This window comes from Acinonyx jubatus, chromosome C2, assembly GCF_027475565.1.
Source record: "Acinonyx jubatus isolate Ajub_Pintada_27869175 chromosome C2, VMU_Ajub_asm_v1.0, whole genome shotgun sequence".
Classification (NCBI taxonomy): Eukaryota; Metazoa; Chordata; class Mammalia; order Carnivora; family Felidae; genus Acinonyx; species Acinonyx jubatus.
In genome coordinates this window covers 65,647,179-65,669,812 of record NC_069384.1, presented here as the reverse complement: position 1 = coordinate 65,669,812, position 22,634 = coordinate 65,647,179, and the positions used below count along the sequence as shown (strand labels likewise).

The following is a 22,634-nucleotide window of genomic DNA, read 5'->3' as shown; positions in this document are numbered from 1 at the left end:
TTTTGATAGGGATTGCTAATCTAATGATCTATAGATTACTTTGAGTATTATGGGCACTTTAACAATATTGGTTCTTCCAATCCATGAGCATGGAATATCTTTCCATTTGTCTATGTCATCTTCAATTTCTTTCATTAGTGTCTTCTAGTTTTTGGAGTATAGATCTTTCAATTCCTAGTTGTTTATTCCCAGGTATTTTACTCTTGATGTAATTGTAAATAGGATTGTTAATTTCTCTTTCTGCTACTTCATTATCAGTGTATAGGAACACAATAGATTTCTGTATATTAATTTTGTGTCCTGCAACTTTACTGAGTTCACTTATCAGTTCTAGTAGTTTTTGTGGTGGAGTCTTTCAAGTTTTCTATATATAGTATAATGTCATCTGCAATAGTGACAGTTTTACTTCTTCCTTACCAATTTGGATGCCTTTCATTTCTTTTTCTTGTCTGACTGTGGTAGCTAGAGGAAAAGTTGTTTTTCACTATTGAGTAAGAGCATTAATTGTTTTTAAGATAAGAACTGCCATACTAAATGAGATAAAAATCCAATTTGCTGACAATATACTAGCACCAAAAGACTTTTTGTAAGAAAATGTGATTGCTCTCTATGGTAACTTTAAAAGTTGATAAACATACTTCCTACAAGTCTATAATCCCTTACATGAGCCTGTACCCGCACCCTTATGCTCTTAGGATAAACAAAGTAGAGAACCTAGAGTAACAGAATAACCTGGCTTTTGTTTCTGATTCTTTTTTTTTTTTAAGTTTATTTATTTTTTGAAAGAGACAGAGACAGCACAACTAGGGGAGGGGCAGAGAAAGAGGGAGAAGGAAAGGGAGAAAATCCCAAGCAGGCTCCATGCTGCCAGCACAGAGTGCAACATGGGGCTTGAACCTGTGAAACCACAAGATCATGACCTGAGCCAAAACCAAGCACCTGACGTTCAACAAACTGAGCCACCCATGTACCCTTGTTGCTGATTCTTAAAAAAAAAAAATTAATTTTAATGCATTTGGTTCTTAAATGTGTTACCATCTCAACCCTAACAAGGTAGCTTAAGTCTTCTGGTTTGCCTCCATTCCTATTCTTAAAGATGCCCACCCTCACCTGTCCATTTTGGCTACAGGAGCATGAAGTCATTGTCAGAAGCTTTATCCATAATAAGTTATCCTGCTATGTCAACTGTACTATCTTTTATAATACTAGTTACAGCACGGAATGAGACAGGTCCGCACATCTCAGGGAATATTTAATGAATGAAAATTGCAAATATGTAGAACCGTGATCACAGACTTGCACCAAACCCAGTTACAAAACCTCCCAAGTAAAGACATGCGAAATCAGAAGAATGTGGAGACAATGGGAAACCTGAAGAAGAGATAATAATCAGGAAAACCTAGGGACTTGACCTCCTTCAGCTTTCCTGGGTCCTGGAAAGCCTAATTCTCCACAGTCCACACGTTTCTGATTTTATACCTATGTATCTGGGAACATCTTATGTTATATCTGGTATAAGGATCATGATTACAAACTCATTTCCTTGCAGTAGTTACACTAGTTATCTACATGTTGGCTCTGACACTATGACCATTTATAAAAACAGCTTATAAATGTTAATGAATTATGAGTTGGCTAATTTAAGAGTTTATTCAAAACTTTAGGAATTATGCCATCTGGTTCTAGTGATATATTTCTTTTTGTCTGTTTTGTTAGTTAGGTCTAGATCATCCCATGTGTTTGTCACTGTCAATCCAGTACTTCTGAATTGTTCCCTTAAAAAGATTTAGGAATAAAATGTCCCTTATATCTTTCTCAATAAAAACTGAAATTTAATTTTTTAAAAGTTTTGTTTAATGTTTATTTATTTTTGAGAGAGAGAGAAACACAGAGCATGAGCGGAGGAAGGACAGAGAGAGAGGGAGACACAGAACCCAAATCTGTCACTGCAGAGCCCGATGCAGGACTCGAACGCATGAACCACGAAATAATGACCTGAACTAAAGTTGGACGCTTAACCAACTGAGCCACCCAGGCACTCCAATAAAAACTGAAATTTAATTGAATATTTCTACAATCCTCTTTTTCCAGGTCTTTTTGAAAATTACATACTATATTCCTAAAATGGTGTCACTCTTTCACTGAATAATTTCCTTGTCTTCCATAAAAGCCTTTTCCAAGAAGCTGTTCAAAATAATACCTAGTTTGCTCTTAATACACCTTTCTATTACCTTTCCTGCTCTCATTTTTTCATTCAACAAATATTTAATTACCTTGTATATGGCAGGCACAGTTCTATGAATTGGTAAGATAGTTGTGAACATAATAAAGCCCTGCCCCCATGTAGTTAAATTATGATAGGAGAAGCAAACAACAAGCAAATAATATATAATTTAATGACAGGTAATTGTGTTATCAAGAAAAAGTAATCAGGATAAGGTCAGGGAGGGAGTGAGCAGCAGTCAATGAAGATCTGAGAAGTTAACAATTAGTTAACTTAGAACTAAATAAAATAAAGGGAATATGTAATATAATTATTAGGGAGGAAAGTGTTCCATGGAAAAGAAAAGCAAATGAAAAAGCCTTGAGGTAGGAATCGTGTCGGAGAAACAATAGGAAAACCAATGTAACTGATGCAGAGTAAGTAACATGAAGTAGAGTTGAAAACGATATCTTGGGGGCACCTGGGTGGCTCAGTTGGTTAAACATCCAACTTGGGCTCAGGTCATGATCTCGCGGCTTATGAGTTCAAGCCCTGCATCAGGCTCTGTGCTGACAGCTCAGAGCCTGGAGCCTGCTTCAGATTCTGTGTTTCGCTCACTCTCTCTCTGCCTCTCTCCTGCTTATGCTCTGTCTCAAAAATAAATAAAACATTTAAAAAGAAAATGATATCTTGTCAGGGCCAGATAATTTAGATCTCTATAAGACATTAATGAGATTTTTGTTTTTGTTTTTAAGAGAAATAAAAAGGCATTGGAGAGTTTTGAGCAGGAATGGCATAATATGATTTAAATTTTAAAAGGATTCTACTGCTTATTATGAAAGTGGAGCCTGAGTGAGAACAGAGAAAATACCTAGAAAGCTATTGAGTAGTAGTCCAGGCAAAAGATGTGGTAGAAGTGAAGACATGTAATCAGATTTAGGATGTATTTTGAAGGGGAGTCAATAGAATAGTCTATTTTCTCAAAATCTCTGTTTCCTAAGAAATTAATCATGTTGTCTTTTCTAATAAGTTAGAAAGATAAAACAGAAAAAAATACTAGATTTAATAATGGAAGAATAGAGCATTAAACTTAGCTATGCCTCCTACCAACTTGGAGACCTAAGGATACCACTTAAATTCTCTGGCTTCAGATGTCTTATCAGTAAAATAAAAATATTGACACTTTTCTTGCCTTCCTTACAGGACTGTTATGAAGGTCAAATGGGAGATCCTACAAACAAAGCTAAGTTTAATGTAACAAACTCACTAGATTAACAAAAACTTTCCATCCTCTTTGTAAAACATGGATTGATATTAATGATTCACTGAATACTTGAAACTCTAGCTTAAATTCTCACACTTTCCTACTCCCAGCCTAATTAGGTGTGGGACAATTAACTGTAAGAATTAAGATAGATGATAGGTAGATAGATTTTATATATACACACACATTCACACATATATATTGTGTGCATATACACTCACCTATACTCTCTATATATGTGTACATACAGTTGACGCTTGAACATGGGTATGAACTGCATGGATCCAGTGATGCTTGGAATTTTTTCAGATAAATACATAGTACTATACATGTGTTTTCTCTTCCTTATGATTTTCTTAATAACATTTTCTTTTTTCTGCTTACTTTATTGTAAATATACATTATATAATACATATAACATACAAACTACATATTAATCAACTGTTTATGTTATCAGTAAGCCTTCCGGTCAACAGACTATTTGTAGTTAAGTTTTGGGGAGGTAAAGTTTTCAGGGAGTTAAGTTTTGGGGGAGTAGAATATATACAGATATTCAATCATGGGGAGATCCACACCCTTAACCCCCATGTTGTTCAAGGGCCAAGCATATATTCATCATGTGTATAAACTAAGTGTCAGATGATATGTATATATCATCTAGAAGGACCTGACACTTTGCTTCAAAAGCAAAAAAAAAGTCCTTTCTTTAATTTTTTATTTATTTTTTTTAAATATAATTTATTGACAAATTGGTTTCCATACAACACCCAGTGTTCATCCCAAGTGCCCTCCTCAAGACCCATCACCCACTTTATTCTTGAGACAAAGCATGAGCAAGGGAGGAGCAGATTGGGAGAGAGACACAGAATCCAAAGCAGCCTCCAGGCTCTGAGCTGTCAGCACAGAGCCCAATGCAGAGCTCGAACTCACAAGCCATGAGATCATGACCTGAGCCGAAGTCGGATGTTCAACCGACTTTGGTGCCCCCCAAAAGTTCTTATTCTACTTTAAATAAGTTAAAACTGAAAATTATACATAATGACTTTGGGATGGTTTATGGAAGAAAAGCCCACACAGAACTCCAATTACAGAACCAATGCTCAACAACAAAAAATCTTGTTCATTCATCAAGTGACCTGTAAAGTGGTGTATATACATTTTCAGTTAAAATAAAATGTTTAAGACATATATCGTTATTAATGACTTTCTGCTTTAATCAACCAACCATGTATATACTGTTTCATTCATGAAGTATATCAGGTGCCTACTATAATCATTCTCAATACTGACTGTGTATCAGAATTTCCTGTGGGGTCTTTTCAAAAAATGCAAGTGTCTAGGCCCCATTCCTCGATATGGATTCTCTAAGACGAGTGGAGCTAGAAATCTTTCTTTTACACAGAGTTAAGAACCACTGGCCTACTAGGTAGTAAGCAGCCTAGTAATGATAAGGAAACATATATTTTCCTCTCATAGAGTTGACAATATAACAATAGTGACAGAAAAATAAATTTTCTAATCACAGTAAGGTGCTAAATTCACACCAAAAGGAATATTCCAGGTGCTATAAAAAAAACAGAAGGGGAAAAAAAACTAATTCTGCCTTGGGCAGTAAAAAAGGAAGGTAGTGGACAGAGCGGGTTTCATGGAGGTGATATTTTAACTATGAGATAAAAAGTAACTAGGAATTCTCCAATTTTATTAAAGCTGGAAAGGATATTCTAGTCAGAAGCAACAAATTGAGAAAAGGCATTGAAATATGAGAAAATATGGTCCTTTCAGGGAATGCAGTACGTGTAGGAAATCAAGGAAACGAGGGTGGAAATGTAAATAAGAACCTCAACCTGATATAGATCAAGTTAAGCACCTTGACGTTTACTGTATAGAGCAGTAGTTTCAAATTGTGTTTCACAGAATTCAAGTTCAGAAAAGGCACTTCATGTAGTTCATAAATATCTGAACAACATGGGCATTCAAATGCATACATACTGAACTTAGATTGCATTAAACTAATGTATAACTTGTTTTTTGATAAGCTTGAACCTAAGTTTCTTCTACCATTTCTATGTTTTTGAACTTCTTATACATTTGTCACTGATTATAAAAGGTGTAACTTTATACTTTTACTTTTATAAGGCCATCAAAAGTCCTACACCTGACAGGGATAATATTATACAACAAAAACCAAATATAAAATACACGATTTTTATTAAGTAGCTGTATAATTTATTATTATTATTTATTTTTAAATGTATGCCAGTAAGGTATATTTACTTGTTTGAATAGCTGCTGTTTACTGGGTCTGACATTAGCCTTTTATTTGTAGAGCATCATTGCTCTAGGGAAACGAACATAAACTTTTTAGCAGGGAAATGACATAATTAACATTACATTTCAGCAATAACCATTATTATAACAAAATCAATTGGAACAGGGTAAAACTAGAGGTAAGAAGATCAGGTAGGAAGTGATTTCAAGAGACTAACCAAGAAACTATGATAGAATGAACAGGTACTGAAGATGATGAAAAGGGAATAAATTTCAGAAATACTGAGGAAATAGAATAGATAGGATTTGATGACTGATCAGATAATAGAGATGAGGATGGTTTTCAAAAGAGCAGATTACAGATTTATACTTTAGTTTTGATCATGTGGAAAAGTTACAAGTACCCAAAAGGTGCCAATTGCTTAGTGCTCAGAATAGAATGTTCTTTGCACATTCCATCAGTGAGTCCAAATGAAGTCCCCACTTTAGTAACAGTCCTAATTTTGGAATTTCCTTAATCCATTTTTATATATTTTCTTATAGTCAAGGTAAAGTACAATCATAAAATCACTTTTAAAAATTAAGTATATTGCTATCCAAAGATGACACAGTACTTTCCCCATTTAGTAATACTTTAATACTATTAGTGTTCCACTTATACAGCTATGTATCCTCTTAATTTCTTTGAAAGTATAATTTTGTACCTATATTATTACAACCTACTGGTTATAGTCATTCCACTAAGAACAAGGTGATTTCAAAAATTTAAGAATACAAAAATACACATTTTAGCACCTTTTCCAAATTTATACATTACCTTCACCTAATTGTCTTGTCTGATCTTCCCAGTAACCCTCTTAAGTCAGAAGAGTAGAAATACTTATTACCATACCACAGATGAGAAAATCAAGGCTCAAGGCAGATAAATGGCTTGTCCAAGATTACATGGCTGGCAAGTGACAGAGCTTTAAATAAAGTACAATCTGATTCCTAGGCCAGTGTTCTTCCTACCATGCCATATGTTTTTGAAGTAATGCATATTTAACTTCTGCTACTTCTCATGACTATTTCCTGTCTGACTAAATAGGAAGACAACTACATATCTCCCACTTTCCTCTCTTGCATTCACCCATTTCCCCTGAAATTTTTAATTTAAAACCTTCTCTACCAGATTTAAAACCTCAATAGTCCTGCCAATCTGTTTCAGAGGTCTACCTTTTCTATAACTATTTTATCTTTACCAAAACTATCCTAAGAGATTTTGGAAATTTTTTCAGAATCTTGGAATGGAAACAGTAATACACCAAATATTAGATAATCATAGCATTATTCCCCTAACTAGCAGTTCAAATTTGAGCCTGTAAGACCCTTTTCCATATTTCTTTCATGACCAATATTAAGCCCCTAATCTGACAAAATATCTACTATTTCTTTTTTTTTTTAATATTTATTTGAGAGAGAGACAGAGCATGAGCAGGGAAGGGACAGAGGGAGAGGGAGACAAAGAATCCAAAGCAGGCTTTGAGCCATCAGCACAAAGCCCGAAGCGGGGCCAGAACCCACCAACCATGAGATCACGACCTGAGCCAAATTTGGAGGCTGAACCGACTGAGCCACCCTGGCATCTTTATGTGTTATTTCAAATTGAGAACGAAATTATATACAACTTTGTATACAAAATTGTATGCATATAAACTTCATAGGGTAGAATTATATCTTTTAATCTAATTCTAAATAAATTCACTTTTATGTAAATGAATATATAATATTTTAATAAATACAGGTTTAATGTTTTTATAATGATCCTACCAGGAATAGCAAATAAGACAATAATTTAAACTTACCCCATTATATATGTTATTTACTACAAAAATAATTTTAATAATTTCAAAAAATTCTTTTGAAGTACCAAAACATTTAATAATTTCTGTAATTTCAAAAATTTATGATTTGTTCTAATGTATTCAAACACATCTTAAAATTATATTCATCAGTATTATATGAATGACTTAGTAGCTTTTTTAATTGTACATGGAGGTCAAGAATACATTCCTAAGCTACCTTCCCAAAAAAGAACAGTAAGAATTATAAACTACTTTATGTCAGAAAATATAAATATCTATATAGTAACAAAATGTTTGTTTTGAAAATTCTCATGGCTCCCCATCAGAAACTCTATTTTGCTTATTCACTAGAACTTGAACATTAGAGTACAGTTACCCAAAATGTTTCCTCACTAAACCAGAACACAGGCTATTTTTAAGTTCTTACAAGTATTAAGTCCATGGATTTGTTTAAAAATTTAAGAATCTGGAGGTGTTTTCATACAGAATTTTAAACAATGAATTTAAAACCATACTGTTACATCTTTTTAAATGGATGTATTCACTTAGCTATTACTTCTAGCAACATTTTAATAGCTTTAATCATTTTATACTGCACAGTGAAATAAAATAACAATTAGTTTCTCTGAATGTCAACATGGAATTAACCAGAATGATTATTTTCTCCTGCAGTTTACTACTTATACACAAATATTACATTAAAAATTTTGCCCACAATTTGGGCCTTGACATTGCAAATTCTACTTTTTATGTTTGCTTATTTCCACTTTAAATTACCATTGCTTTTTAAATTGATACTGAAGTCGATGCCTAGAACATCTTTATTAATTCAAACATCTACCTATAGAGTCGTCTGCCCAGGACTGCCTGATGCTGGCATCTCAACAATTTCTGATCCCTAGTGAGTGTTTTTGTTTGGTTTGGTTTGTTCGTTTTTAATTATTCTTTCCTCACAACAGTGAAATAAAGAAATAATAGGCTGTAAGCCAATTCAAAACTTACCTTGCAAATCTGGAAATACTCTGAAGTCAGGGTTTCCTGAATCTCCTCTTTGAGAACCCCTGCAGTCCCTCCTGGGTGCACGGAACCACTTCCAGCCCCACCACCGCTGTTACTGCCACTGCTGCTACCACCGCCAGGGGAGGAGGCAGTTAAGCCGTCCAAAACTTTTCGGAAATTAAACTTCTTCATTTTAAAAACTGTTGAGAAATTCAAAGAAAAGGGTGACTTAACGCATGGACTTATACCTGGGTAAAAGTGTTGAGCTTTTCATATTAGTGAAGGCAGTAGCCAGTCCCCATTTTACAAGCATTGGCTATAAACGAATTAAAAAAGAGAGAGAAAGAGAGAGAGAGAGAGAGGGAGCCAGGCTTCATCTTATCAAATTTTAATTCTAAAAAGAACATCCTTTAAAAAGAAATAATAAAATACAACTCTAAAGGCAACAGTATTCCCTCCTCATACATCAAATTTTCAAGTGCTTTATCCTCAGCTGTAGCTACGCTTTATCAGCACTGGGGTAAAAATAAAAGGCAGTGTCATCATCGTCATTAGCATTATATCATCATTATTATACAATCAAGCCGGAGTCCAACAGACCAAGACTCTGTCTCTCTTAAGGGCGGGCTTTCTTTTTAAAGATTCAGCTCAGAATATTTTCAGAAAAACGATACTGGGGTTGGGCGGTGGGATAGCGAGTATTTACTCTGCTACCACCTTCTGGACTCTTCCTCACCATCTTCAACACTCCCTTCTTCTCAGTAGGTAATGAAGGAGAGGCCTTTTTCCATTTCTCACCCCCAACAGTCGGACCCCAAAACATCTGCGGGTGACCCACGGCAACAGCAGACGGGAGGGGTGAGCGGCGGCTCCGGCTGCCTCCGCTTCTCCCTCCGCCCTCCCCTTCCAACCCCCCCCCCCCCCCCCCGCCACCAGCGTCTCCAGCCGTCCTCCCTCTTCTCCCCGCTCCATCCACCCCCCGCCCCCCTCTGTCCGCAGCCGCCGCCGCGCTCGCCCGCCTGTCCGCTCTGCCCGCAGCACCGCGGCGGCTCCTGGGGGACGGGAGGCAGTGGCGGCTACAGCTGCGGCCCGAGTCCCGCCTTAGCCTGCTGGGCGCGCAGAGCCGCCGTTCCCGCGGTCCCTCCCCGGGCGGAGCGCCTAGGCACCAAGCACACACAAACACCCTCACACAGACATTCGCGCGCCCATTCGGAGCACACTCAAACACCGTCACACAGAAATTCGCGCGCGGGCGCTCACGCTCATGAACACACACACAGGTGTGAGGGAGCCGCGGCTGGACGGCGTCGTCGGCGTCCCAGAGGGATGACTATCGGACTCCAGACTTAGGCACCTTCCTCGGCCGCCACTAGGTGCCAGCCAGCCCGAGAAGCTGAAGGTGCGGAGGGAGGCGGACTAGCAGGCGTCAGTCCCTCCCGACTGTGGCCGCTTCTCCGGTTCCTCTGGTCGCGGCGCCCGGCGCTCTCCGAGGTCCTAGCCAAGCAGGCAGGCTCCAACGAAGGCTCCGCCCTCCCGCCGTGGGATGCAAGCCCCGCCCCCTAGAACACCCCTCGTTTGCCCCGCCCCCTCCACTTCAGGCCGCGCGGCGCTGGAGAAAGGGGCGGAGAGTTACGGTACGTCAAAGGGAGCAAATAGCCTCGGCTCCAATCCTAGGCTCCATAGAGTCAAGCTCCGCGGTCGCGAGGCGCGGAAGAAACTGGGGGATAGGCCGAAGGAAAAGCCAATGAAAGGGGGAGGGGAGAACTTAGAAAAGTGGTTGAAGTGTTTGATTGACGGAGAGATTGGCCAGTATGCTGGGGGGCCGTGTTTTGGGGGCTGTAATTGGCGCTACCTGTTGAAGGACGCAAGTGTGAATCAATAGAATGCGTGGAAGTGTGCAAACTTGGGCGCCTTGAGTCCGAGGCTGCTGGAAGGGTGTTCCTAGGTCTGACCCTGGAAGATATTGTGAACTGGGCAAGTGTTTTTGCAGTTTTCACCTCTACTCGTTCTCCAGGTGCATCTACTGGGCTTCCCTCACTGTCCTGCTACTTGGCCTAATTGCTTAACAAGTCACCTCTGCCAGAGAGAATTGTATTTCCGTAGACTTGGAATATAGCCTTCCAGACCCTAAGGAATCAATTGCTTACCTTGTTCCCTCTAATACGTAAATTACCCTTCCCCCCCCCATTTTCACATATACACTTAAAAACAAAAAAAGAAAACATTTCTCTGAGTAAACCGTGTCAGGAAGTTTTAAGCTTTATGAGTCACAATAATCATTTTGAAAGATACACTATTTGGTGCAGGATTAAAAAATATAATAAAAGCATCAGGATGGGAATATTTGGTTCTGAGCCCTGACTTGATACTGGATTGGGGAAAATTTAGACCTCAATTTCTTCGTCTGTGAAAATGAAGGGCAACTCAGGGGGCCAGAGCTAGCTACAGACTTCAATTTGGGCAAGCAACAGAGCTCATTAGTAAGCATCTCATATAGTCTTACATTTTTGAGATCTCCTAGGATGATTTTTTTTTTCTGGTGGAGGAAGAGGATGGGGTGAAAGGGAAGACCTGAAAGAGAAATGATTTGTCTAAGGTCACATAGCAAGGAAATAGCAGAGATAGGTTACAGCCTCGTTTTTCAGATCCTCAGCTCAATGCTTACCCTCTCCTTTTTAATTTTTCAGTACTTAATGTGTATTTTACTCCTTTTGAAACCTTTAAAAGACCCCCCAATTGCCACAGCTAGACAGTAACACTTTTGAAGGCAGGCATGGAATTATAGATTTCTATCTTGTCTAGCACCTAGCACAATGTTTCACACATAAGAGACACTTAAAGGGTTTTGAACAATTGGTTTGTTAATGGTTGTTAGTAAAAGATTTAAGAGATCATACCCAATTATATCCTATTTGGGAAGGGTAAAAAATTGGGTGGAAACAAATGCCATGTCTGGTGAAAACTAGATCTTGGTAGGGTTCCAAATTCTGTATTGTATTCCTAACAATATGTACCTTTGTCATTACTCTCTTTTTCCATTTTTTTTCTTCTTTCTTCCTGGCCCCATTTCACCTCCAAGAACAGGTGCCTATTAAGGCTAAAGAGTTTGCTTTCCTCTTTTTTTTTTAATATGAAATTTATTGTCAAATTGGTTTCCATACAATACCCAGTGCTCATCCCAACAGGTGCCCTCTTCAATACCCATCACCCACTTTCCCCTCCCTCCCACCCCACCCCCATCAACCCTCAGTTTATTTTCAGTTTTTAAGAGTTTCTTATGGTTTGGCTCCCTCTCTCTCTCTTTTTTTTCCTTCCCCTCCTTCATGGTCTTCTGTTAAGTTTCTCAGGATCCACATAAGAGTAAAAACATATGGTATCTGTCTTTCTCTGTATGACTTATTTCACTTAGCATAACACTCTCCAGTTCCATCCATGTTGCTACAAAAGGCCATATTTCATTCTTTCTCATTGCCAAGTAGTATTCCATTGTATATATAAACCACATCTTTATCCATTCATCAGTTGATGGACATTTAGGCTCTTTCCATAATTTGGCTATTGTTGAAAGTGCTGCTATAAACATTGGGGTGCAAGTGCCCCTACACATCAGCACTCCTGTATCCCTTGGGTAAATTCCTAGCAGTGCTACTGCTGGGTCATAGGATAGACCTATTTTTATTTTGAGGAAGCTCCACACTGTTTTCCAGAGCAACTGCACCAGTTTGCATTCCCACCAACAGTGCAACAGGGTTCCCATTTCTCCACATCCTCTCCAGCATCTATAGTCTCCTGATTTGTTCATTTTAGCCACTCTGACTGGCGTGAGGTGATATCTCAGTGTGGTTTTGATTTGTATTTCCCTGATGAGGAGTGATGTTGAGCATCTTTTCATGTGCCTGTTGGCCATCTCAATGTCTTCTTTAAAAAAGTGTCTATTCATGTTTTCTGACCATTTCTTCACTGGATTATTTGTTTTTCGGGTGTGGAGTTTAGTGAGTTCTTTATAGATTTTGGATACTAGCCCTTTGTTTGATATGTCATTTGCAAATATCTTTTCCCATTCTGTTGGTTGCCTTTTAGTTTTGTTGATTGTTTCCTTTGCAGTGAAGAAGCTTTTTATCTTGATGAGGTCCCAATAGTTCATTTTTGCCTTTAATTCCCTTGACTTTGGGGATGTGTCAAGTAAGAAATTGCTGCGGCTGAGGTCAGAGGGGTTTTTTCCTGCTTTCTCCTCTAGGGTTTTGATGGTTTCCTGGCTCACATTCAGGTCCTTCATCCATTTTGAGTTTATTTTTGTGAATGGTGTAAGAAAGTGGTCTAATTTCATTTTTCTGCATGTTGCTATCCAGTTCTCCCAGCACCAAGAGTCATAAACTACCTAGGAATAAACCTAACCAAAGATGTAAAAGGTCTGTATGCTGAAAACTATAGAAAGCTTATGAAGGAAATTGAAGAAGATACAAAGAAATGGAAAAACATTCCATGCTTGTGGATTGGAAGAATAAATATTGTTAAAATGTCAATACTACCCAAAGCAATCTACACATTCAATGCAATCCCAATCAAAATTGCACCAGCATTCTTCTCGAAGCTAGAACACACAATCCTAAAATTTGTATGGAACCACAAAGACCAGGAATAGCCAAAGTAATATTGAAGAAGAAGACCAAAGTGGGAGGCATCACAATCCCAGACTTTAGCTTCTACTATAAAGCTGTAATCATAAAGACAGCATGGTATTGGCACAAAAAAACAGACACATAGACCAATGGAATAGAATAGAGACTCCAGAATTGGACCCACAAAAGTATGCTTTCCTCTTTTTTATGCTTGTCTTTCCTTCAAAAAAAACGGGGGGGGGGGAAGGGGTGGATGGAGAGGATTACTTTAACTCTTTGAGAAGTAACATTATTGTCTAAAATAATGGATTTAGATGCCCTCCTTCCCTTCATCAGAAAGTCTATTGACAATTCCTTAATTTTCACACAAATGAAAGTAAGCCTATAACAATTTATGGTTTGGTCTTTTGATGAGAGTGATTCAGCAAAAGGAGATGTAATGTTTACAAGAAAACCCCATAAACCACCCATCACTAACATGTACTATCTTAGCAAACTAGGTGGTGGTTTTATTCTGAAGCTGGGGGAGAACTGAGAACAAAAAAGGACGCAAAACAGATTGACAAAGACTCTGCTTTAAGACCCTACAGGGAATTCATTGGCCTACTTGAGTTAAAAAGAGGTGACAGCGTAGATATTCCTTCAGATGGGACAACAAATTGGAATGGGAAGTGGAAGAAAAGCCAAGTCAGAATATATAAATGTTTCTAACAAATATTAGAAGCCTAAAAATATATAATTAGAAGGCTGAGATTTTGGAATCTTTGGGATTATTTTAAATATCTTTGTTCTTTCACAGTAGTAGCACAGTGTTTTGTACATAGTAAGTGCCCAGTAAATACTAATTTAAATAAATGACAGCAAGTAAAATTTTAACGAAATTGCAATCTCATTGAGTGTGAAACTGTGGACAGAGGATATTGTAATGCCAACTCACAAACTGTGAGCAAAGGATAGAAATGAGCAAAAGACAGCGCATTATATATGTAATAATGTAATGTGTATGTGAGAAGATAGAACAATTATAGCCTGAAAATCTTACTGGATGAGAGAAGCACAATGACATATATGTGGAAGAAAATTCCATCCTTAATTACTTAAAGAGCAATAAGGTGCTATTCTATAAATCATTTGGTAAAGGGATTGATACCAGACCATAAAATATACCTTAAAAATAATGTAGCGATCTTTAGAATTGGTCCAGATAATAATAAAGGAGAGCTTTGTTTATTCTACTATAAATTAGAATACTTCATTGAGAGGAGTTTCTGATAAGCCACACTATCTTCCTAAAATGGCAAGTATGAAGTCTGTAAGGAAGAAAGATTGTCTAAGCTTGGTCCTTGGAACAAAATCATCAAATTAAACAAATCTAATATACTGAAAGGATTTTTAGAATATATGTTAAGAATGTATTACAAGGGATTGTGATCTTTGATTCAAGCCAACAATGAAGCTAATAGCTGATTTTCCACATCTTCAAAAAATTAACTAATTATAGAAAGTATGTACATATATGGCACTTCACACAGAGATTTGCTAAACTGATCAGGCTTGGAGAAAACGAAGCCAAATTGACAAAACACGTATAAATGGTCTGTCATACATAAAGATAATCAGTCCTACCAGTTATTTAGCACCCATATGCCAAACACTGTACTATGAAATTTACAAACATCTCTTTTAATTTGATTCTTATTATAACTCTATGAGACAGATGTTGTTTCCATTTTACAGGTAAGGAAATTTGAGACTCTGAAACATATGAGAAATTCACTCATAGTCACTTACGTAGATAACCCAGTCTTCAAATTCAAGGCTATCTAACATCTAAGATTATGGTTTTAATCACTGCCCTATTACTAATTAGAAAATTAAATAGGAATTGGAATAGGAAAATGGTGAGGGTTAATTCTCCTGAAATGGTGGCTATATGTGTATTAGTTTGCCAGGACTGCCATAACAAAGTACTACAGACCAGGTGGCTTAAACAACAGAAACTACTTTTTTCACAGTTCTGGAGGCTGGAAGTCCAAGAGCAAAGTGTCAGCAGGTTTGGCTTCTCTTTGGCTTGCATATGACTTCTTTCTTACTGTGTTCTCATATGGTCTTTCCTCTGTGTGTGCACATTTCTGGTGTTTCTGTGTGTCCAGAATTTCCTTTTCTTTTTTTTCTTAAAGTTTATTTATTTATTTATTGAGAGAGAGAGAGAGAGAAAGAGAGAGAGAGCATGCATGCAAGCAGGGGAGGAGCAGAGAGAAAGGGAGAGAGAGAATCCCAACCAGGCTCCGTACTGTCCAAGAGTGCAGCCCAATGCAGGGCTCCATCTCACAAACTGTGAGATCATGGCCTGAGCTGAAACCAAGAGTCAGATGCTTAACTGACTGAGCCACCTAGGTGGCCCCCTAATTTCCTCTTCTTATAAAGACATTAGTCATATTGGATTAAGGCCAACCCCAGTGGCCTCATTTTAACTTAATCACTTCTTAAAGACCCTATCTCTAAACAAAGTCATATTCTGAGGACAATTCAGTCCATACCAATATGACAATCAAATTCAATATTCTTTGAAATGAGCATCTACTATGAGCAGGAACTGTATAAACAATTTTATATTTAGTTTCTCATTTAATTCTCACAACGATAACTCCAATTCATAGGTGAGAAAATGGAAGCAAAGGAAGATTAAATAATATGTCCAATATCATACATCAGGTAGGTTGTGAAATAGGAATTTGAACTTGTATAAATTGTATCCCAAATCTCTTTCCTCATGCTGTTAGTGTGAAACCTAAGAAATCTGATTATATAGATAATTGATGTTATAAAGGAAATTATTACAAAATCTAAATATTAGGAAAAAAGAGACAGAACAGAAAAAAGAAGACTACCTGCCAAGGAGTTTGGATACTAGAAGTAAAAAGACATTTTGGAGTTGGGGGAGTAGGTACTAGAAGCAAACTTTGCGAATGGCATGCTAATAGGAAGTTGTTAGCTCACAATAAATCTCAGTATAATTTGAAATATATTAAGAGTCCCAGGGAGTGTCCCACTAAAATAGGAGAAAATCAGTTATTCGATAACTAATTAAACATAGCAAGGCAGTAGTAAATTGCTTGGAGAGGCTGTAGTCTCAGTGAATATCAGAACAGCTAGGAGGAGAATTTGAGTAGAGGGAGGGCAATGACACAAGATTTACCAAAGGACCAGACTGGCAATTATTGACATTAGCAAGTGTGAACATTTCCAATCTGCTTGCTGTGAGGTGCTGGATCTTGAACTGAGCAATATCTTTTATCATACATTTCCAACCCCTTAAGCAAGTTATAGCACTATCCATTATTATTTGCTAGTCTAGGAATCAGAATTTCATTGAGAGGACACAGTTGAAAAACAGGTTCTACCTATATCCTTTCTCACAAAATTTTCAAGAGGATTAGGAATTATCTTTCCTTCCTCAATCTTCATCTGACTTTTTCTGGCCCTGTGACTACACATCCTTCAGGAAGGGTACTTGTTGATAGTTGTCAGCTTTCTGTCATATGGCAGGAAATGGCAACCAGCATTATAATCTCTTATTCAGCCTACTCCAAGTGCACAAAGGGAGAAACCACAGGGTTAATTAAATAATGTCATCGCTCTCATAACAGACAGAGGTCATTAGGATAGACCCAAAACATACAAAGTATGGCTCAGCATACAATCAATGACGGAATTGCAAACAGAACTCATGTCTTCTAGGGCAAAACTCAAATATTTGCTATTAAACATGTAATTAAAATCAGCTCTTTGTGCCTCTTTTAAAATAGATGTTCACATATCTATCTATCACATTAGGATGTGTAATAGAAAGGGATTTAGTGCTGAGACAGAACTGGTTTTCCTAAGTGGGGCACTAACATGCCCTTTCAGCCTCTAAGGGTCAATTTTTCCTGTATATACATATAGACTATTTTAAGGAAAAATGAGATTATGTTTGTAAAAGTGATTTATGGAATGCAAACCACTCTACAAATATATTGTTATTATTCTTTTGCTTTAGTGACACTTTATAGGAATTGAGTTGAATTTATTTTTCCCATTATTATTAATATAAAAGTCCTTTGTGTCTGTGGATTGATTGTTGCTGAAATTGAAAGAGAGGAAGTGGGTTTGGACTAAATGAACTTTACGAATCTTTCAAACCCAAAATTTTGTCCCTGTATGATTTATTTAGTCAAGGTTCACTGCAATCTTTTCCTAAATACTATGACAGCTGATTGAAAAAATAATTAAAAGAATACTTATGTGGGTAGTGACCAACAGAGATGAGCTGCAGCCTACTGCAGATACAGAAATCCTCAAAAGTATCTGTCTACAAATTAGAGATTCCTGGAGATCACCTTTTTTATTACTATTTCTATTTATATACACTGCACATGTAAAATAAAGTACTAATTATATATACACTGATTATAAAAATAAGGTGTGCTTATTATAAAAACTTAAGAAAACTTAAACATTTATTTCTAGTCATTTTCAGAACTAAACATTTTTAACTAAGCATTTTGTTTTAAACTTTTCCCACTTCATAAAATATTCTTCAGAAATAATCATTTTGAGTGTTATACAATTATTTATACACTGCACTTAATAATTTTCATATTCTTGGATATTTTATTTCTAGTTTTGCACTATTATAAATAATAATAGAGAGAACATTTGTATACTGAATCTTTGGCAAAGTTTCAGATTTTTTAAATAGTTGTTCCTTAAATATTAAAAGTTTACATAATATTAATTCCTTATACAGAAACTCCTCAATTAGCTTTCTTTTAGCGGGCATTACTATGTCAAAATAATATGTCTTCATACTTAGTTCTAAATTTTATTTTTCAAAGGTTACACCAATTCATAATTTCATTAAGAGTTTAGGTCCCTGTGGAGAACTCAACAATGAACCTTTTTGTAAAGTGATATCCCGTCTTACCTGTATTGACATTTTTTGTTTATATTTGTATTGTTTGTTTGAAAAAAGTTCAGAAAAATTTAAAATTATAAGAATTGGTAAGTATAATCAACTAGACAGAGCAGGAAAACATGACAAACAAAACATAATTTTAGTAAAAGGTTGTAATTTCAGACTGGAAGATGAAAACGTAAGAGTTTTCATAGAGTTTTAAGATTAAAAAGAAATTTAGTAATTCATGTTTGATTTCTAAATTTAAAAAGTAATAACTGGGATGCCTGGGTGGCTCAGTTGGTTAAGCGTCCGACTTCAGTTCAGGTCATGATCTCATGGCTTGTGGGCTCGAGCCCCACATCAGTCTCTGTGCTGACAGCTCAGAGCCTGGAGCCTGCTTCAGATTCTGTGTCTCCCTCTCTCTCTGGCCCTCCCCTGCTTGCACTCTGTCTCTCTCTCTCTCTCTTAAAAATAAATATTTTTTTAAAGTAATAACAAACTTCAGTTATATGAGCAAATTAAAATTATAATTTTAATATATTGTTATTTGAAGGGAAATATTGACAAAATAAGCACAAAAAGCTTAAAGGGTAGACAAGGAAATATAGACCTACAGAAGAATAATTTCATAGGAAAACAACCAAATCTTAAAAGAATATTTAAGGATCTTAAAGCCAAGTTGGGTTTTTGCCACTGTAGGCCATAGGGATGTGAACCCTTGGAATTTGTTACATAAATTGAAACTCAGAGCAAGATGCAAACTACATATTATAGATTCTCTGACCCTCATCTAGATGATAAAAATACAAAGATTGACAGCCTTTCTTGGATTTGGAATGACTTATGATGATTGCACCAGTTTAGGGATATGCATTTGCCTTCATGATGGCAATCACAATATACTGAATTAATTTTTTATAATGGCTAACAAAGGGTTAAGATGTTAAGATTTTGTAAATGTCAATATTAATTATTAGGTCTTCTAAAATTGGCACACAAGAGTTTTAGAAAAGAAGCCATGATACCAGCATTACTTTGCTTTAGCATAAACAAAAGTTCCAAAACGGAATCATGAGAGTAGGAGAGGAATGAGTGACTTCTTGCCTGTCCAATTACAGGCTCTAAGACAAGAGAAAACCATTTAAGTGGGTCCTGTCTGGCCAAGGAGGATAAGCTTTCTGTTTCAATCAGCTCCTTGGCTAGCTTGGCTGAAAAAACATTGTTGTTCTCTTAACCTTTGCAAAGCTAAGGAACTTGACAAGTATTTTTTTCAGTAACAGCCAGAGTGATTTATGGCTTCTTCTAGCTCTCCTCAGTTAGAAAAACAAATTTTATGTCTTTGCCTCATTCTTTCCTCCCCATTATTCCCACTGTATTGTTTTTAGTCATAATCCTTCTTTATTTAATGCAAAGATTATTTTACATTGTTTTCCAAGTGTGTCTGTGTTTAATGTGCTTTAATTATGGAAACTAACTTTCTTGAATTTTCAAGGACAGTTGTTATTTAAAATATTCTGTACCATTGTTCTCATAAACCATCAAAACCGTCTCATAACACATACAGTCCCTCAACAAATACCACTGTCTTCCTTGATGTTATTTTTTAAACTTGAGTGGCAAAAACTGTAGGGGAGGGAAATACACAATAGTGTATATTTAAGAACAGGAACTCTGATTTCAGACAGAACAGAGTCTGCTACTTGATGTGTGACCTTGGACAAGTTATTTAACTTTTCTGTGTTTCAATTTTCTTATCTATAAAACCAAGATAAAATTACCAACCTCATAGGATGGTTGTGAAAATTAGGTTAGAAAAATTGTGCTGGTATTCAACACACTGCCAGGCACCTAGGAAATCCTCCACATATGTTAGTTATTATTAATTTTCAGCCCCAAAGTTTCAAATGAATACTGATAATCATAAAAGAGGAGCGCCTGGGTGGCTCAGTCGGTTAAGCATCCGACTTTGGCGCAGGTCATGATCTAACGGTTCAGGAGTTTGAGCACCACATCGGGCTCTGTGCTGACAGCTCAGAGCCTGGAGCCTGCTTTGGATTCTGTGGCTCCTTCTCTCTCTGCCCCTCTGCCACTCATGCTCCCTCTCTCTCTTTCTCTCTCTCTCTCTCAAAAATAAATAAACATTCAAATTTTTTTTAAAAAGAATTATAAGAAAAAAAAAATAATTTTACCACTAAAGTAAAGGACCTTAACATGAAAACTGCTAAAATGTTATTTGTTGTGGTTTGGACCTTGCAAAGTAAGTAACTGTGTATTTTCAGGTTGATAATTAACTTGTCTTTTAGAAAGAAAATCTTTGTAGAAACTGTTAAGCTTGGCTGAGTTCAGCTGGGGAGGCCCTGAATGGTAAATCTTCGAAATCTTAGTCATATTGTCTGTTTAATAAATACCATGTCTTCAGGCCATATCCTAACAAGAACTTACTAGCAAAATAGGACAAAAGAGAATGTATCTATAGGTCAATCATGGTTAAATATGTTTAAAGATTTTCAATATGGAAACATTAGTTTCCCCAACAGAAAGAAAATGTGTAAACTCAGTCTCTCTCTGTCCAAACTCCAGGATGGAACAGAGTTGTTACTGTTGTTGTTTGCTTGCTTGTTCTTTGTTGTTGTTCTGTGGCTTCTGTTTTTGTGTTTTTTCTCATTAACAACTTTTGAGATTGGAATTACCATTGCCATCCATTGATTATTGTAAAATCTTACCTGATAATCCACATGAAGTATTCAGAGACTTGGCAAGAAACGCTGGAAAAAAACTGGAAAGAATAAGCAATTATTAAGCAAACAGAGTTTTTTAAACAAGTACAGGAGAATAATGTGCCATCATTTCAAGAGCAGATGATGAAAATGACAATGCAAATATTATATTAACTAATATATGGTGTCTTGGCTGAACTTTTTATTTCTCTTCATGTAATCGTATACTTTATAATGATGTGATTCATTATATGATGTATAATTAAATGATTTAAATTTTACACCACTGTAAGACTTGATTATTTTATTTGAAAGAGTAATTAATTATAACTATCAATTCTTGCTCAAGTAAAAAAAAAAGTGTTTACAAATAAGAAAAAATAAGCCTTTCACAAGAATATGTACTTTGGTTTGTAAATTTTCTAACGTGGTTATCATATTTATAATTTATTAACTCTTAAGAGATATTTTCACAGTCAAAAAAAATAAGGCTGAAGGAATCAAAAATGGTAGCTATGAAAGCATACTTTCAAAAGATTTGAAAAGCCAAAGAGATGATGTGGAAAGAACCATATTTTCCCTTATGCATACCAGGCTAATGAAGGCCTTAGCCTTTGATAGTGTAGGATGAAAAAAGAGGAAAAGTACTGAGAATGGATATGAGTCAGCTTTCTAATCTGTAAAATGGCTTACAAACAGTAATTTTTATCTATTTTCTTCATGGTTATATCCATGGTACTTATAATAGCATCTGGCACATGGTAGGTTTTTCAATAAATATTTGCTGAATAAAAATATTAGTACATGATATTCATGCTTCATGCTAGAATTTCAAGCCTGAATTTGAAGATGTAATTAAGCCATAAATTAGATAAACATGCTTCTCTTATTCAACAAATATGTATTGTGTGCTATTTTGTGCTAAGTAAAATGCTAGCTGTTATAGGGGACAAAAAAAAGAAACAAAGAAAAAGAGTAATACAGCCTTAAAAAGCTGATAATAATTGAGTATAAGGTGACAGACATGCAAAAAATTATAAAACACTGTTATGAGAGTAATGTGAGTGGTATAAGCAGAGCCCTGTGCTTGCACTGAAAAAATAACCAATTATTTCTTCCAGGTTCCTCAATAAAGAGGTGTATGATTGAGAAAGTTGGTTTGAAGTCTTCTTGAATCTTTTTCTATACTAGCTTCCTCAACACAACTCTATGTTGATTACTTCTTTGAGGTCTCTCTTACTTCCTTCAATGGATCATCTTCCTTTTTTCAACCCCTAAAGATGTGAGGAGCAAGTAGAATATGAGCAAGAATTGGTAGTTATCATAAATTACTATTTCAGGAAGTTTGGTAGTAAAGGAAAACAGGAAAGCAGAAAAAATGAAAGCATAAAAAGGAGGGGTTGGTTGAGACAGGAATGAATAATATTTTGGGATAGAGAGGTAATACCAGGGAACAAATGATTAAAGATTCAAAAGTAAAATAAGATAACTAATAAAACAAGGTCATAGACTGCAACAACTATTTCATAACCTTCCTACTTTTCCTAGCTTCCAACTTCTCTGCCCCTGCAACCCTAGCTGAAGACTTTGCTCTGAATAGAGAAAATGGAAGCCATTAAATAAAAATGTTCTAGTCCTCCTACCATCAAATCTTTAATACAATAACAACATCAGAGAGATTTCTCCTACTAACAGCCCCTACCTCCCACCTTGTTCCCACTTTCTCCCGTTTAACCATACTCTCCTACTTCTATTAAACTTCTTATGTCTTTCTCTTT

At 36.4% G+C, this 22,634-nt stretch overlaps 1 protein-coding gene across 7 annotated transcripts in view; it reads right to left on the bottom strand.

The window, feature by feature from the left end:
* Nucleotides 1–10,100, bottom strand: part of STXBP5L (syntaxin binding protein 5L) — a 381,398-nt gene extending 371,298 nt beyond the window's left edge. For 3 of the 7 annotated variants that reach the window (XM_027060949.2, XM_027060948.2, XM_027060951.2), the window contains exons 1-2: nt 9,857–10,099; nt 8,582–8,778 (exon numbers count right to left, since the gene is read on the bottom strand). In XM_027060949.2, coding sequence (XP_026916750.1) covers nt 8,582–8,770 — 189 coding nt within the window. In that variant the 5' untranslated portion in view covers nt 8,771–8,778; nt 9,857–10,099. Of the gene's footprint in view, nt 1–8,581; nt 8,779–9,314; nt 9,468–9,852 lie in introns of those variants that run through there. The other 4 variants (XM_027060943.2, XM_027060941.2, XM_027060942.2 and 1 more) reach the window with 4 other exon arrangements.
* Nucleotides 10,101–22,634: the final 12,534 nt, after the last annotated feature.